Consider the following 15529-nt stretch of genomic DNA (forward strand, 5'->3'; position numbering starts at 1 on the left):
TATACATACTAGATGAAAATAAATTGCACAATATTTTATGTTCACTAATAAATTATATTTACATACTTATCTTATAATAATTTACACATTTTAATTTAAATTAAATAACCTAGAAAGTTTAACCAAGTTGACTTATTTACACCTGAATTTATCTTTTAAAAGATGTAGTCTATACATTTTCTTGACGAATTGAAAGAAATATGAGTACTGCCCTTTCAGGGGAGCAGGTGAAAGTTGCTGTAAGTAGTTACCTGAGTAAATATTGATGAATCTTCATAATGTATATTAATGTCAAAATATAAAATAAGTTGATGAAAATGCTAGGTAGTGATGCTAATAAATTTAACATTATTAAAGTCCTTTATCTTTAGATAAAGAGGTCATTCAATTAGTGATCTCTCCAGACACCACATTACAGCTCAACTCTAGTCAGTCTTCTCTACACTTATCTTAAAACTATTTTAGAAACATAATTTTCTTGCTATGAATCATTTAATCACCTTCCTCACTTATAAACACAATTTGTTAATCAATAACTTTATGATTCAAAATTTTTGTCAACATAGAGGAATACATAACAGTTATATACCAAGAGGTATATGACCAGTTAACCATAGAGGTTAAATCTTTGCTTTCCATTTTTAAGACATTCCTAAGAAGAATTGAAAAGATGCGTTTGAAATACTCACTGAAATATGAATTTAAGAAGTATTTTAAAGAAGAGAGGAAAAGAATTGTAAATCCAAGGCATGTTGTCAAGGTAATCATGACTGAAGAAAGGTTACATGGACAGTGGTAGCTATGCTATTATAATTTCAAAAGCACAACTAACATAAAGATATTACAGTTGTGATGGTTTGAATGAGAATTATGCTCATAGGCTCATATGTATAAATACTTGTTCCTCAGTTGATGAACTGTTTGGGAACAAATATGATTGACCTTGCTAGAGTAGGTTCGACTTTGCTGGAGAAGATGTGGAGAAGATTGGGGGTGGACTTTGGGGTTTCAAAAACCCAAATAGACCCAGTCTCTCTCTCTCTCTCTCTCTCTCTCTCTCTCTCTCTCTCTCTCTCTCTCTCTCTCTCTCTCTCTCTCTCTCTCTCTCTCTCTCTGGATTTTATCTGCAGATCAGGAAAGAAACTCTCATCTTCTGGTCCAGTGCTATGCCTGCCTGCCTTCAACAATGATGAAAACTGTAAATAAGCCCCTAATTACATGATTGGGTAATGACTCCAATTACAAAGGGTCACCTTGGTCATCGTGTCTTTCAAAGAAATATCAGGGACTCTGATACTGCTAGGTAAGCCTGACCATGCTCTTTGTAGAAAGAGTATGGAAGACTTTGAGACTTTTGACTAAAAAAGTAGTTGAATGTTTTAAGCAAGACTTAATGGTTCATCCTAGTAGATGCATAGAAGCTAATAGTATAGAGGGCGATTTGGACTCTGGAGGCATGGCTCCAGTGGTTTCAGAGGGGAACAATATTAATAAGTGAATTACAGACCACTCTTGTCATGGTTAGGCAAAGATTGTGGCTGCTTTTTGCCCTTGTCCTAAAAATCTACCTGAAGCTAAATCAAAGAGATGTAAATTAATGTCATTGGCAGAGATTCCAAGACAGCCTAGTAGTTACAGTATTGTGTAGTTATTAGTGATCATTCTTACGAAGATCTATAATGAAAAGGAACAAGTAGGCACAAAGAAATACAAAATGTACAGTTTAAAGAGAAAAAGAGCCAGAATTACCCGGCTATGTAATTCTGGAGCCAAGTCCTGTGCTCCAGGAAGGAGTAAAATGTTTAAAGAAAGGACTTACTCAAAATAGAATAAAGAGAGTTGTGCTCACAGAGCAAGACCCCAACCAGCTAAGCTTCCAACTTATGAAAAGGAATTAAAGGAATGTTTAAGCAGCAAAGGAACCTTTGGACAACAAAAAGCTTATGCAAATGCAACTCTAGGAGGATGCCAGGTTCCCAAGCTAGTGAGCAGAATAACAAGGCAGCTTAGCCCTTATTCTAGTTTTTTTTTTTTATTAGATATTTTCTTTATTTACATTTCAAATGCTATCCCGAGAGTTCCCTATACCCTCCCCTGTCCCTGCTCCCCTACCCACCCACTCCTACTTCATGGCCTTCCCCTGTATAGTTTGCAAGACCAAGGGGCCTACATTTAGAGTCAAGAAAAATACAGGAAAGGTTTTGCAGACTCTTCCCCTACAGTAAAGAAAAGCTACTGAGACCAGGCATCTGAAAGGGAAAGCCATATATAGAAAGTGCAAAGAGGCCACTGCATGAATCTGGAAAGGTCAAATCTGTGTTGCATTGGAGACATCAGTGTTGGAGAGCCAGGATTCATGTGATACCTGTCAAGGATAGGTTCTAAGGGCCTGTGGAATCAACCAAAGAGAGAGAGGTGTGGTGTAGTCACCAAATCTGGACGGAATTGATCATTTAATAAACCTTTTAAGATCAGACATGGCTGCAGAATGTGTCATTTGCCCTGCTGGATGACTTTGCTTTGGTACTCTACTTCTTCCCTTCTGGAACGGTAGTGTATATTACATGCCATTGTCTATTGAAAATATTTTATTTGGTTTTTGCTTTTACTTTTACATGGAGTTTCAGTTAAAAGATTGTCTTGAGTCTCAGAAGAGATATTGAGATAGCAATGACACTGGGAAAGACTATGGGTACTTTTGAAGTTGGAGTGAATGCATTCTGAACTAGGACATGGCTTCAGTCCTATGAGGGTCAGGGAGTAGATGTGTGGTAGTTTGAATGAGAGTAGATTCCATATGCTCATATATGTCAGTATCAATCTCCAGTTAGTGGAACTATTTAGGAAGGTTTAGGAGTTGTACTTTATCAGAGGGAGTGTGTCCTTTTTAGAGAAGTGTGACACTAGGAGTGGGCTTTGAGGTTTCAAAAGCCCATTCATGGACAGTGTTTCTTTCTAGAGACCTACTAGATAAGGTCTAGAGACCCGAGGATAAGGAGGTGAAGCTCTCATTTACGGCTCTAGCACCAAACCTGTCTGTTCCTGCACCATGATGATAATGGACTAACCCTATAAAACTGTAACCACTCTCCCAACTCCCAAGAGTTGTCTTGGCCATCACAGCAATACAACAGCAACTAAAACAGCAAGAGAACACATTTTAAACTTCTATGCTCAATTCTTGGACCTCTTAGGAATCCTAAACTCTGAGCGGGACAAGTTACCATTTCTGTGTCTCCAGACCACACCCCATTCTCTTTTCAGATGTGCATTTCATGCAATATTTGTGTTTTCAACTTAAGTCTTTCTACTTGTGACTGTTTTTTTTTTCCCACTAAAAATAGCCCTGTTTGGAATGAATTACATTTATTTTATATTAAATTGGTTAGCTATGTCATAAACATTTTTATTTTATTTTGTGACCAATTTACATTTTTCAGTATGTAGAAATAAACACCAGGTTTCAATTGTATTTCTTCATGTACTAAGTCAGGTACCTGCAAGAATTAGCACTTTTTTATTATTATATATTATCCATAAACAAGTAGAGGCATCACTTTCTCTATGATAGGAAAAGAAATGCATGAGTAACTCACTCGCTCTTTAGTCCTCTAATGTGGCATAAGGCATTCAGCTGACCATAATTAATGGTTTTGCTCAGTCTCAGGCCTGCAAAATGAAACCAATTAAAAGTGTGAGTAATTTTCTGTTATCTTATTAAGCAAGTGTGTAAGTGGTATTTAATTGGAAACATTCATCACACCAAAGAAAAAAATTCAGTGACCATGAAGTGAGATATTGTATTCACAGCCTCTAATACACAAAAGAAATTCAGTATGATAATTAAGGTGAGGATGGAATTCACTTTTAAAATGTGTTTTGGTCATATATACGACTTATACCTACCTCCTCCTCCCTTTCTCCTTCATCTACCTCTCCATCATGAACTTCACATCTACTTATGTTTTCTTTATATCCATGAAGTTTAATTGGTATTGAACATATTGAACACTTAAGCATGGGTGTAGGGCCTTCCACTGGAGGTGAGCAACCAGGTAAGTCCTTGAAAAAAAATGAACTTCTTCTCCCAAAAGCCATCAGTTGCTTATAGCTATGATGCTAGGCATAGCCTCTTCAAACTCCATGCCAAAATGGTTTTTGGCTTGATCTTGTACTGGTCTTGTACAGGTAACCGTAGTTGTTTTGAGTTCCTGAGTGTAGCTGTCCTGTCACATTCATAAGACACTATTTTCCAGCCGTGTTCCTTATCCTCTGACTGTGCAAATCTTTCTCTTTCCTCTTATGCATGTTCCTCAAACTGTTGGGGAAGTGTGGTGATATACACTCCACTTAAGGGCTGAGAATCACATAGTCACTTACTTTGTAGATATTGACCTTTTATGGGGTCTCTTATCAAATACTTTGGTGAGGGATGTGAGTTGTTCTAATCTTTTGGTATAAAGCTAAGTACTCAGAAAGCACTTTGATACTACATCTATTTGCAAAGTAGTAATAGTTTTCCCCTAGGATCTAGTGGCCAGGCCTATGGCCAGGGTTACAGTGCCAGATATATGGTCCCACCTGTGAACTAGGCTTTATATCCAATTGAAAAATCATTGCTTACTCCAATAACCTTAATACTATTGATACACTTGCCATATCAGTGGTGGTTATGGCTCATCAGGTTCATAGCTGGATAAGACTGTTGATATTTTTTTTTGTTTTTGTTTTTGTTTATTTTTTTTCTCTAGCTGCCTGCACAGAAAATTTCTGTTTCTATGAAAGCAAGCCAGCAGGAAGAAATTTTCTGGATCAGCACTAGCTCTGTTTTTCCATGATCTGTGATCCAAGTATGTAATGCTTTCAAAAAAAATAGTCTTACCATCAAGTTCTGACGGGCAACTAATACATGCCAATACCCTGTATTGTTAGAGTGGTGGGGAACACACCTAGTCAACAACTTAGGAGGAGACAGTGCTTAGCAAGTAGTAGGACTTTGTGACCCTTGGGAGAAGCACAATACTGCACTGTTAGGTAATGCTGATTAAAGTCTTTAAAAATGTAATAAATATATGGATGTTTAAAGTTATACACGTTTATACAGGGCTTTTTCAAACGGAGTTTAATTTTTCTGACCTAGAAGAAGGTTTGGCATTTCTAGTTGCAGTAAAGAGTGGAATTGGTATGAGTTATAATATCTCCTGAATCAAAAAGGTCTTTCAGAATGATTTGTCAAGCTCTTTCACATCCAAACTAGTCTACGAACTACTTTAGACACAGAACAAAGCAAAGTTCTCCTGGTCCCTTCTATTTCTCCTTTCATCTTCTCCCTCCTCCTGTCTCTTTCCTCTCTCACCCTTTCCTTATAAAGTCCTAGCTACGCAGATGCTGCTCACTCTTCAGAAGGTTTTGCAGCATGTAGGATGAATTTCCAGTTGAGAAAAATCACAAAAGACTCCCTAAGAAATAAAAGTTCAGCTCACATCCAAGAAGCAAATTAACTGTGATTCTCTTTCAGTGCCACGAAGAGAAAACATCTTTCAAACAAGGTGATAAGTGTAACATGGGGTGGATGTAAATGCACATTTGAAGACATCCACATCACAAGCTCTCTGATTACTCCAGAACAATCAATGTTGTTGGAACTGTTAGAAACATGAAGTGAAACACACTGATAAATACTAACTTATACAAATTATTTCATTCCTTATCGAAAAGTTATTGAGAAAATAAGTTATTTAATGCACCTTTCAAGCTTTTAAAAAGTCATCCAATGACCATATTATAATCATGAAGAATTGGTATATACAAATGTATATGTTCTAATTCAGAGTTCCAGAATAATAAAATTGGGTTTTGTATGGACCCTGGATGACTTCAAAATTAAACAGCACTGTTTACTACGTATGAAAACAAAGTAAGAGGAATCAAGCAGAGAGTTTATTTCCATTTGAACATCATACATCTTATTAAATCTAGAATTACTATTTATATGTTGAGGCACTTCCCTACACATATTTCTCAGGTAAACTTTAGTTGATAAAAGACTGTGTGTTTTAGATTTGGTGGCATATAGAATTATTTATTCCATATGAAGCAAAATAAAGCTTTGATATACATAAAATACTATTATTTCTTGTGTGAATGATATAAAGAGATATCTTACTCAACCCTCAAAGAAACGTCAGAAAAATAGTTCATACTTAACAAGTTTACTGTGGAGATATGCAGCATATGGTTTACAGCACACAGACAGGAGAAAGTTACTAAGGTGTAGCTGAGTCTCAGAACACAACTTATTTTATTTTGCCAATAGAGAAGCCAACATATATACAGTTAAGAAACATCCCTCACATTCCACAACTACTAATTTTGTTCCTAATAACAAGAGCAATTTTAATCAAATCTTTTTAACTCTCAGTGAGGTGAAAGCATGGACCAGCAGAACCATTGAGAAAATGTCACAATGACCCTGAGGAAATGTCAGAATACAGTGAGTTTGAAAAACAGAAGAGGGAGATCTATTGAAAATGTTTCTGTGCACACTAATAATTAAATCAGTGATAACTAGAGCCTTTCTTAATATAATTATAAATGTGTAAGAAAGGAGCTTGGTAGTAATAAAAACAGAAATATTAACAACAAACTTTTCCCCTTGTACTGTAACAAGCAAACAATGAACTCTAGCACAAAACTGTAGTATTAAAAAGAAGTTTGACAGGAGAAGATTAAAGGACTACAAGCATGACCAAGTCTTTTTACATACTTAGATCATAGGTCCAAATCTAGGGAAAGAAAATAACTCTATGCATGTTGAGAGTTCAGTCACTGTACCTGTGTTAAAGATCAACAGGGAACTCATTTACACTTTTAACCTAATTTTTATTGTTTTTATAAAATTCCAAATTTAATCTTCTGTCAAATAATATTGACTAAACAAGGCACTTGACACAACTAAATAAACCATTTAGGCAGGCCTAGCTCCAAAATCATGGACCTTGAATCCTATCTATTTACCAGCTGCCTTAGTTGGCCCAAGCTCCGTAACAGTAGTTTGGAAGACACTCTTGTTTCCAACTCTCCTTTGCCTAGAAAATGGCTCTGGTCTGCTCCCATTCTTTCACTGCCCGTGTCCATCTCTACATCTACAGGCTGAGCTCTGGCCCTGATACCTTCAAACAGGTCTGCTTTGTTCACAATGCTTTTTTGTCAGGTAATTATCACCCTCCCTGCCATAATCCTCCCTCTACCTTCTTTCCTTTCTTTACCCTAAAGTCTAGCTCTAGCCGTGTAGTTCAGACATCTTTTCCTGGTCTAATCAGATAATGTTCCAGCTTTACTTGGCATAGATCTAGCCACAAATTTCTTTTACTGGTTCAACCTGAAGCAAGTTAGGTTCTTACATCAGAAACTCATCTGAAGAAAGTTCACATGCACAAGTGACATATATGACATATAATTAATATTGTATATATAATATATTAATTAATATTATATAATTAATATTATAGATTCCTAATAACTAAAATGAAAGCTTAAAAGTGAAACTCAAATCTTCCAATCAATAAGTGGACCAGTAAACTGATTAGATGTTTCTCAAAATCTACAAAACTCATGGCTAATAACATGTTTTAAAGTATTTAAGGTCCTCAGATTTAGGGTAACTAAAAACTGAAACTGACTTTGGATTCTATTTCACCCCAGTCAGAATGGCTATCACCAAGAAAACAAATGAGCCAACATGGTGGTGCATGCCTAGGCCATCCAGAGATACATGATGAGATGCTGTCTTTAAAAAAAAAGGAAGGAGATAGAAAGAAAGAAAGAAAGAAAGAAAGAAAGAAAGAAAGAAAGAAAGAAAGAAAGAAAGAAAGAAGGAAGGAAGGAAGGAAGGAAGGAAGGAAGGAAGGAAGGAAGGAAGGATAAAATGACTGAAAAAAATATGATTCTATATATTTTTGCACAAATATAGATGCATGCACACAAATATGGACCTAACAATAAATTCAGAGAAAAGGAGGCCATGAACTTGAGAGAGGGGATCATGGGATGGTGCTAGGGAGAGCAACAGAAAGGGATTAGAAGAAGGAAAGTGGAGGGGAAAGGAGAAAATGATATCATTATACTTCAATTAAAACAAATTAAAAAGAATGAAGCATTTACACATCCAACTTAGAAGAATTTCAAAAGAATTATGTTAAGTAAAAGAACTGGATTCAAAAGACCAGGAACCAAACTATATAAGTTCTGAAATAGCAAAAACTTTAATGGTAGAGGTCAAGTCATTCAGTTATACCGCCTGAGGGATAAGAAAGAATTTTGAACTACACAGAAGAGGTTAGTGGATATTTGGGAAGACAATGGAATTATTCTCTGTCATTTTGTTTGTTTGGGTTGGGTTGGGTTGGGTTGGGTTGGGTTTTGATTTGTGGTTGTTTCTGTTTTCCAATACAGGGATTTTCTATGTAGCCCTGGCTATCTTGGAACACAGTCTGTAGACAGGTCCCAAACACAGAGATTTTCCTGCCTCTGCCTCCTGGTATTCAGGGTGTTCTAGTATTCAGGGTGTGCACCAGTATGCCTGGCTCCCCTTGTTTAATATCTTGCTTATGGTGGAAGTTAGAAAATGAAATGGTGGCCTTCCAGTTTCCATCTGTGCCCAGGAGATGCCCTGTGTCAGAGTTCTCCACACCCCAATCCTGCCCAATGACAAGTTGTTCCACAGGAGGGCTGACACACCTAAGCTCACAGGTGAGACCATCACTACTGCCCAAATACACAGCTCAAGTGGGAGCCACCCTGGGCGCAGAGGAACCAGAAACTTCAGGGAAGCCAGGGACAGGATCCTTCCAGTTTCCTTCTGCACCCAGGAGTTGATACTGTGACACAGCTCTCCACAAATGCATCTTGCCCAGCGACAGAATGTCCCCTAGGATGAACTCTTAATCCCAAACATCTGTGCTCCAAATTCAAGAACATCTATATTTGTAAAAGAAACATTATTAAACCTCAAAGTGCACATTGATCCTGACACAATACCAGGGGCAGACTTCAACACCCCACTGTCACCAATGGACAGATCATGGAAACAGAAACTAAACAGAGACACAGTGAAACTAACAGAAGCTATGAACCAAATGAATTCTACAGATACCTATAGAACATTTCATCCTAGAACAAAAGAATATACCTTCTCCTCAGCAAAAAACAAGTCTCAACTGATACAACGTGATTGAAGTAACCCTGTGCACACTATCAGACAATGACTAAGGCTGTTCTTTAGTAACAACAACAATAATAACAACAAAGAACAGAAAACCCACAAACACATGGAAGCTGAACAACTCTCTATGTCAGGATAAATTGGTCATGGAGGAAATAAAGATATTTTGGAATTTAACAAAAATGAAGGCACAACATGCCCAAACTTATGGGACACAATGAAGACAGTGCTAAGAGGAAAACTCAGTGGTCTGAGTGCCTCCATAAAGAAAATGGAGAGAGCACACACTAGCATCTTAACAACATATTTGAAAGCTCTAGAACAAAAAGAAGTAAATATATCCAAGAGGAGTAGATGCCAGGAAATAATCAAACTCAGGACTGAAACCAACCAAGTTGAAACAAAGAAGCAGAGGTCTCAGCTTCATCCACCTTTGACCAATCCCTGGACCTGTCTACCTGAGGAGCTCCAGAGCATCCCCAAAGGCTGCCTATGCCTTGGCACTGTCACCATGCTGGCGCTGCCCAAGGCTATACCTGTGCATTCCTTTGGTTTCAGCCTGTGGATGTCCACTCACCCCTGCAGGCTCCTGCTGCCCATGCTGTGACGGGATTAAACAGCATGGGGTCTGATAGAAAAAGGGACTGCTCTGCACCAACAGTCTGTCACAGACAGGACCGCTGGACCACAGGGTTTATTTTTGTATTTCTTATTGGGCCTGTACACACCAGCTCTAAGGGCCAGAAGTTTGAAGCTCTATTAGTGGTGCCAAGTGTTTATGGGGTCTGGCCTTTGATCAGCCCCTGGTGCCCACTTTTGCCCCCCACTTTACCAGGTGGGCCACATGCACTGAGTATCACTTTGTTGTGGCTCATTTGTTTCCAATAAAAGTTTCTGTGACTTAAAAAAACAAACAAACAAACAAAGAATCAGCAAAACCAGGAGCTGGTTCTGTGGGAAAACCAACAAGATAGATAAATCTTAGCCAGACTACCAGTGGGTACAGAGACAGTACCCAAATCAGCAAAATTAAAAATGAAAAGGAACACATGCCAACAGAAACCTAATAAATTTGAAAAACATCAGATCCCACTACAAAAGACCATACTCAACAAAAATGGAAAATCTGAATGAAACGGGTGATTGTCTAGACATATATCAGGTACCAAAGTTATATCAGGTTCAGATAAACCATCAAAACAGTCTAATTACCCTTAAAGAAATAGAAGCAGTCATTAAAAGTTTCCCAACCAAAAAAGCCCAGGACTAGAAGGTTTTAATGCAGAATTCTATCAGACCTTCAAAGAAAACCTAAACCAATCTCTTCAAACTATTCCTCAAAATAGAAACAGAAGGAACACTACCTAATTCGTTCTATGAAGCCACAGTTATGTTGATACCTAAACCACAGAAAGTCTCAATAAAATAAGTGAACTTCAAACTAGTTTCCCTCACAAGCATCAAAGCAGGAAGACCAATGAGTGGATGCTTCGGTTCATTTTAGAAGGCAGAACAAAATAATCAGGGGAAGTAGAGGGTGGGAGAGACTTGGGAGGAAAAGAAAAGAGAGAGGGGAAAAAAGAGGAAGAATCATGTATGGGAGGAGATGGAGATGTGCAGAGGGTCAGGAAATTGAACAGAGGTATATAGCAATGGGGGATGGGAAACTGGGGGGTAGCAACAAGAAAGTCCCAAAATCCAGGAAAGCAAGTGCCTCCCATGATCCCAGGGGATGAGATTAGCTGAAATTCCCCAAGGGGAGAAAGAACCTGTAGAAACCATAACCAGAGGTTAGGCATGGCTCCCCTACTGAGGTATGGGGCTATCCACCCATCTCCAAAATTTTAACCCAGAATTGCTCCTGTCTCAAGGAAATACAGGGACAATGAGTAGACAGAGACTGAAGGAAAGGCCACCCAGAGACTGCCCCACCTGGGGATCCATCCCACATGCAGACACCAAACCCAAACACTGTTGCTAATGCCTAGAAGTGCTTGCTGACAGGAGCCTGATACAGCTGTCTCTTGAGAAGCTCTGCCAGTTCCTGACCAATACAGATGCAGATGTTTGCAGTCAACCATCTGAATAAGCATAGGGACCACAATGGAGGAGTTACAAGAAGGACTGATGGAGCTGAAGGGGTCTTTTAAGGCATCAATGGGAGGGGAGGCCCTTGGTCCTATGATGGTTTGATGCCCCAGTGTAGAGGAATGCTATGGCACTGAGGTAGGTATAAGTAGGTGGGTGAAGGAGCATCCTCATAGAAGTAGGGTTAGGGAGGCTAGGAAGGGGGTTTGCAGAGGGGAAGCTGGGAAAGGGGACAACATTTTAAATGTAAATAAATAAAATATCCAATTAAAAAATAATAAAATTCTCAAAACCAAATCTAAGATCACATCAAAACAATCATTCACCACAATCAAGTAGGCTTCATCCCAGGGATGCAGGGTTGGTTCAATGTACATAAATCCACCAACATAATCCACTATATAAACAAACTCAAGGGGAAAAAAAACGCACATGATTACCTCATTGGATGCTGAAAAAGTATCTACCAAAATTCAACAACCCTTCATGTTAAAAGTATTGGAGAGATCAGGAATTCAAGGTCTAAACCTAAACATAATAAAAGCAATATACAGCAAACCAATAGCCAACATCAAACTAAATAGAGAGAAACTTGAAGCAATCCCACTAAAGCAGGGACTAGACAAGGCTGTCTACTCTCCCACTATCTGTTCAATACAGTGCTTGAAGTTCTAGCTAGAGCAATTAGACAACAAAAGGAGGTCAAGGGGATACAAATTAGAAAGGAAGATGTAAAGATATCACTATTTACAGAAGATATGATAGTGTACTTAAGTGATCCCAAAAAACTCCACCAGAAAAATCTTACGGGTGATAAACCCAGAAAAGTGTCTGGATATAAAATTAACTCAAACAAATCAGTAGCCTTCCTCTACTCTAAGGATAAAGGGGCTGAGAAAGAAATTAAGAAAACAACACTGTTCACAATAATCACAAATATTATAAAATATCTTACTGAGACTCTAACCAAGCATGTGAAAGATCTGTATGACAAGAACTTCAAATCTCTGAAGAAAAACTGAAGAAGACTTCAGAAGATGGAAAGATCTCCCATATTGATGGATCAGCAGAATTAACATAGTGAAACTGGCCATCTTATCAAAAGCAATCAACAGATTCAATGCAATCCCCATCAAAATTCCAAAAAAATTCTTCAAAGAGCTAGTACAAGCTATTCTCAAATTCATTTGAAACAACAAAAAACCCTGGAGAGTGAAAACTATTCTCAACAATAAATGATCTTCGGGGGGAAGACCCATCCCTGACCTCAAGTTGTACTACAGAGCAGTAGTAATAAAAGCCACATGGTATTGTTACAGAGACAGACAGGTAGATCAATGAAATAGAATTGAAGACCCAGAATTAAACCCACACATCTATGGTTATCTGATCTTTGACAAAGAAACCAAAACATTCCAGTGGATAAAAGAGCATTTTCAACAAATGGTGCTGGCACAACTGGCGGCTATCATGTAGAAGAATGAGAATAGATCCATTCTTATCTCCTAGTACAAAGTTCAAATCCAAGTGTATCAAGGACTTCTGTAAAACCAGATACACTGAAACTAATAGAAGATAAAGTGGGGAAAAGCCTTGAGCACATGGGCACAGGGGAAATTTTCCTGAAAAGAACACCAATGGTTCATGCTCTAAGATCAATTATAGACAAATGGGACCTCATAAAATTGAAAAGCTACTGCAAGTCAAAGGACACTGTCATCAGGACAAAATGGCAACCTACAGATTAGGAAAAGACTTTTACCAATCCAATATCCAATAGAAGGCTAGTATGCATTATATACAAAGAACTTAAGAAATTAAACTCCAGAAAACCAAATAACCCTACTAAAAATGAGGTACAGAGCTGAACAAAGATTTATAAACTGAGAAATCTCGAGTCACCAGGAAGCCCCTAAAGAAATGTTCAACATTCTTAGTCATCAGGGAAATGCAAATTAAAATGACCCTGAGATTCCACCTCACACCAGTCAGAATGGATAAGATCATATACAAAAGTGACAGCAGATGCTGGCGAGGAAGTAGAGAAAGAGGAACACTCCTCCACTGCTGGTGGGAATGCAAGCTGGTACAACCGCTCTGGAAAAGAGTCTGGCGGTTCCTCAGAAAATTAGACATGGCAGGCACTACTAAGAACCCAGCTATACCTCTCCTGGGCATATACCTAAAAGATGCTCCAAAATATAACAAGGTCACATGCTCTACTATGTTCATAGCTGCTTTATTTTTAATAGCCAGAAGCTGGAAAAAACCCAGATATCCTTCAACAGAGGAATGGATACAGACAATATGGTACATTTACACAAGTGAGTACTACTCAGGTATTAAAAACAATGATTTCACGAAATTCCCAGACAAATGGATAGATCTAGAAAATATCACCTGAGTAAAGTAACCCAGTCACAAAAGAACACATATGGTGTGTACTCACTGATAAGTGGATATTAGGGAAAAAGCTTGGAATACCCATGATACAACTCAAAGACCATAATAAGCTCAAGAAGGAGGAAGACCAAAATGTGCATGCTTCAGTCCTACTTAGAAGGGAGAACAAAATAATCATAGGAGGTAGAGGGTGGGAGGGACTTGAGAGGAGAAGACAGAGAGTAAACAAAAAGGGGGGAAAGTATCAGGTGTGGGAGGAGAAGGGAGAAATGTACAAAAAGTCAGGAAATTGAATAGTAGTATGTAGCAGTGAGGGATGGGGAACTTGCAGTATCTACAAGAAAGTCCCAGAAGCCAGGAAAGCAAGAGGTTCCCAGGACTCAACAGGGATGACATTAGCTGACATACCCAACTAAGGAGAGAGAGAAACTGTAGAGACCATATCCAGAGATTAGTCACTGCCCCTGGTTGAGGGATGGGCCCACTCATTCTTCTTAAAAATATTAACTCAGAAATGCTTCTGTCTAAAGGAAATACAGGGACAAAGAGTGGAACAGAGACTGAAGGAAAGGCCATCCAGAGACTGCCCCACCTGGGGATCCATCCCATAGGTAACCAGCAAACCCAGACACTATTGCTGATGCCAAGAAGTGCTTACTGACAAGAGCCTGATATGGATGTCTCCTGAGAGTCTCTGCTAGAGCCTTACCCATACAAATGCAGATGCTTGAAGCCAACCATATGACTGAGCACAGGGATCTCAATGGAGGGGTTAGAGGACAGACTGAAGGATCTGAAGGGGTTTGCAACCTCATAGGAAGATAAACATATCAACGAAACTGAACCCCTCCCCCAGACCTCCCAGGGACTAAACCACCAATCAAAGAGTACATATGGAGGGACCCATGGTTCTAGCTGCATATGTAGCAGAAGATTGCCTTATCTGACATCAATGCTAAAGGAGGCCCTTGGTCCTGTTAAGGTTTGATGCCCCAGTATAGGGGAATGCTTGGGAAGGAAGGCAGGAATGGGTGGATGTTTAGGGGAGCACCCTCATAGAAGCAGGGGGGGGGGAGGGGTTGGGATGGAGGTTTGCAGAGGGAAAACTAGAAAGGGGGATAACATTTGAAGTGTAAATAAATAAAATAACCAATAAACAAATACAAAAAAATTTTGAAAGTGTTGGTTATGCATTTGTCAAGATATCTTACTGCTTTTTAATTTAAAAATGAATTTTAAACACCAAAAAAGAAAGAAAAGAAGGAAAGAAGGAAGAAAAGAAGAAAGAAGAAATGAAGAAAGGAAGGAAGGAAGGAAAAGAAGTAGAAGACAAAACACAAATAGCAGCTCCTGCAGATGAGCATGTTCATGCTGGCAAAACAGAAAGCTGTGATAACTGACGTGCGCGAACTGGTGGAGCCACTCTAGAAGTCAGCCCTGGGGTTTCTCAAAAACCTAATCCATTCAGTGGTGCCAAGAGCGAGGAGGGAGAGAGAAGCGGAAGACACTTGGGGTTGTGAGAAGAGAGAGAGAGAGGGTTCTATGCCTTAGTCTAATTGAATCCTTTTCTTCTGGCACAATTAGCAGGTGCTTGTGGTCCTTTTCCTTTCCCCTCTGTGAACCTGTAATTTTCTAGACGGTCTCATGTGGAGAATCTACACACTTAACCCCTGATGTAAACGTAATGGCTTCTGGCTTCACGTGGTCAGATTATAATGTCAGCTGATCAGTCTCTGGAACCTCCTGACATGTCTCTCTTACCAGAAAAAAAGAGAAAAAGGGAGAAATGGGCTTTTTTTTTTTTTTTTTTTTTTT

General features: G+C 38.8%; 1 protein-coding gene across 1 annotated transcript in view; it reads right to left on the bottom strand.

Annotated features, from left to right (window-relative positions):
- Window positions 1-15529, bottom strand: part of Cnbd1 (cyclic nucleotide binding domain containing 1) — a 219496-nt gene that overhangs the window by 200167 nt on the left and 3800 nt on the right. The window contains exon 2 of the mRNA XM_021221891.1: window positions 3597-3669. Coding sequence (XP_021077550.1) covers window positions 3597-3669 — 73 coding nt within the window. The remainder of the gene's footprint in view (window positions 1-3596; window positions 3670-15529) is intronic.

Source organism: Mus pahari, chromosome 22 (genome assembly GCF_900095145.1).
Source record: "Mus pahari chromosome 22, PAHARI_EIJ_v1.1, whole genome shotgun sequence".
Taxonomy (NCBI): Eukaryota; Metazoa; Chordata; class Mammalia; order Rodentia; family Muridae; genus Mus; species Mus pahari.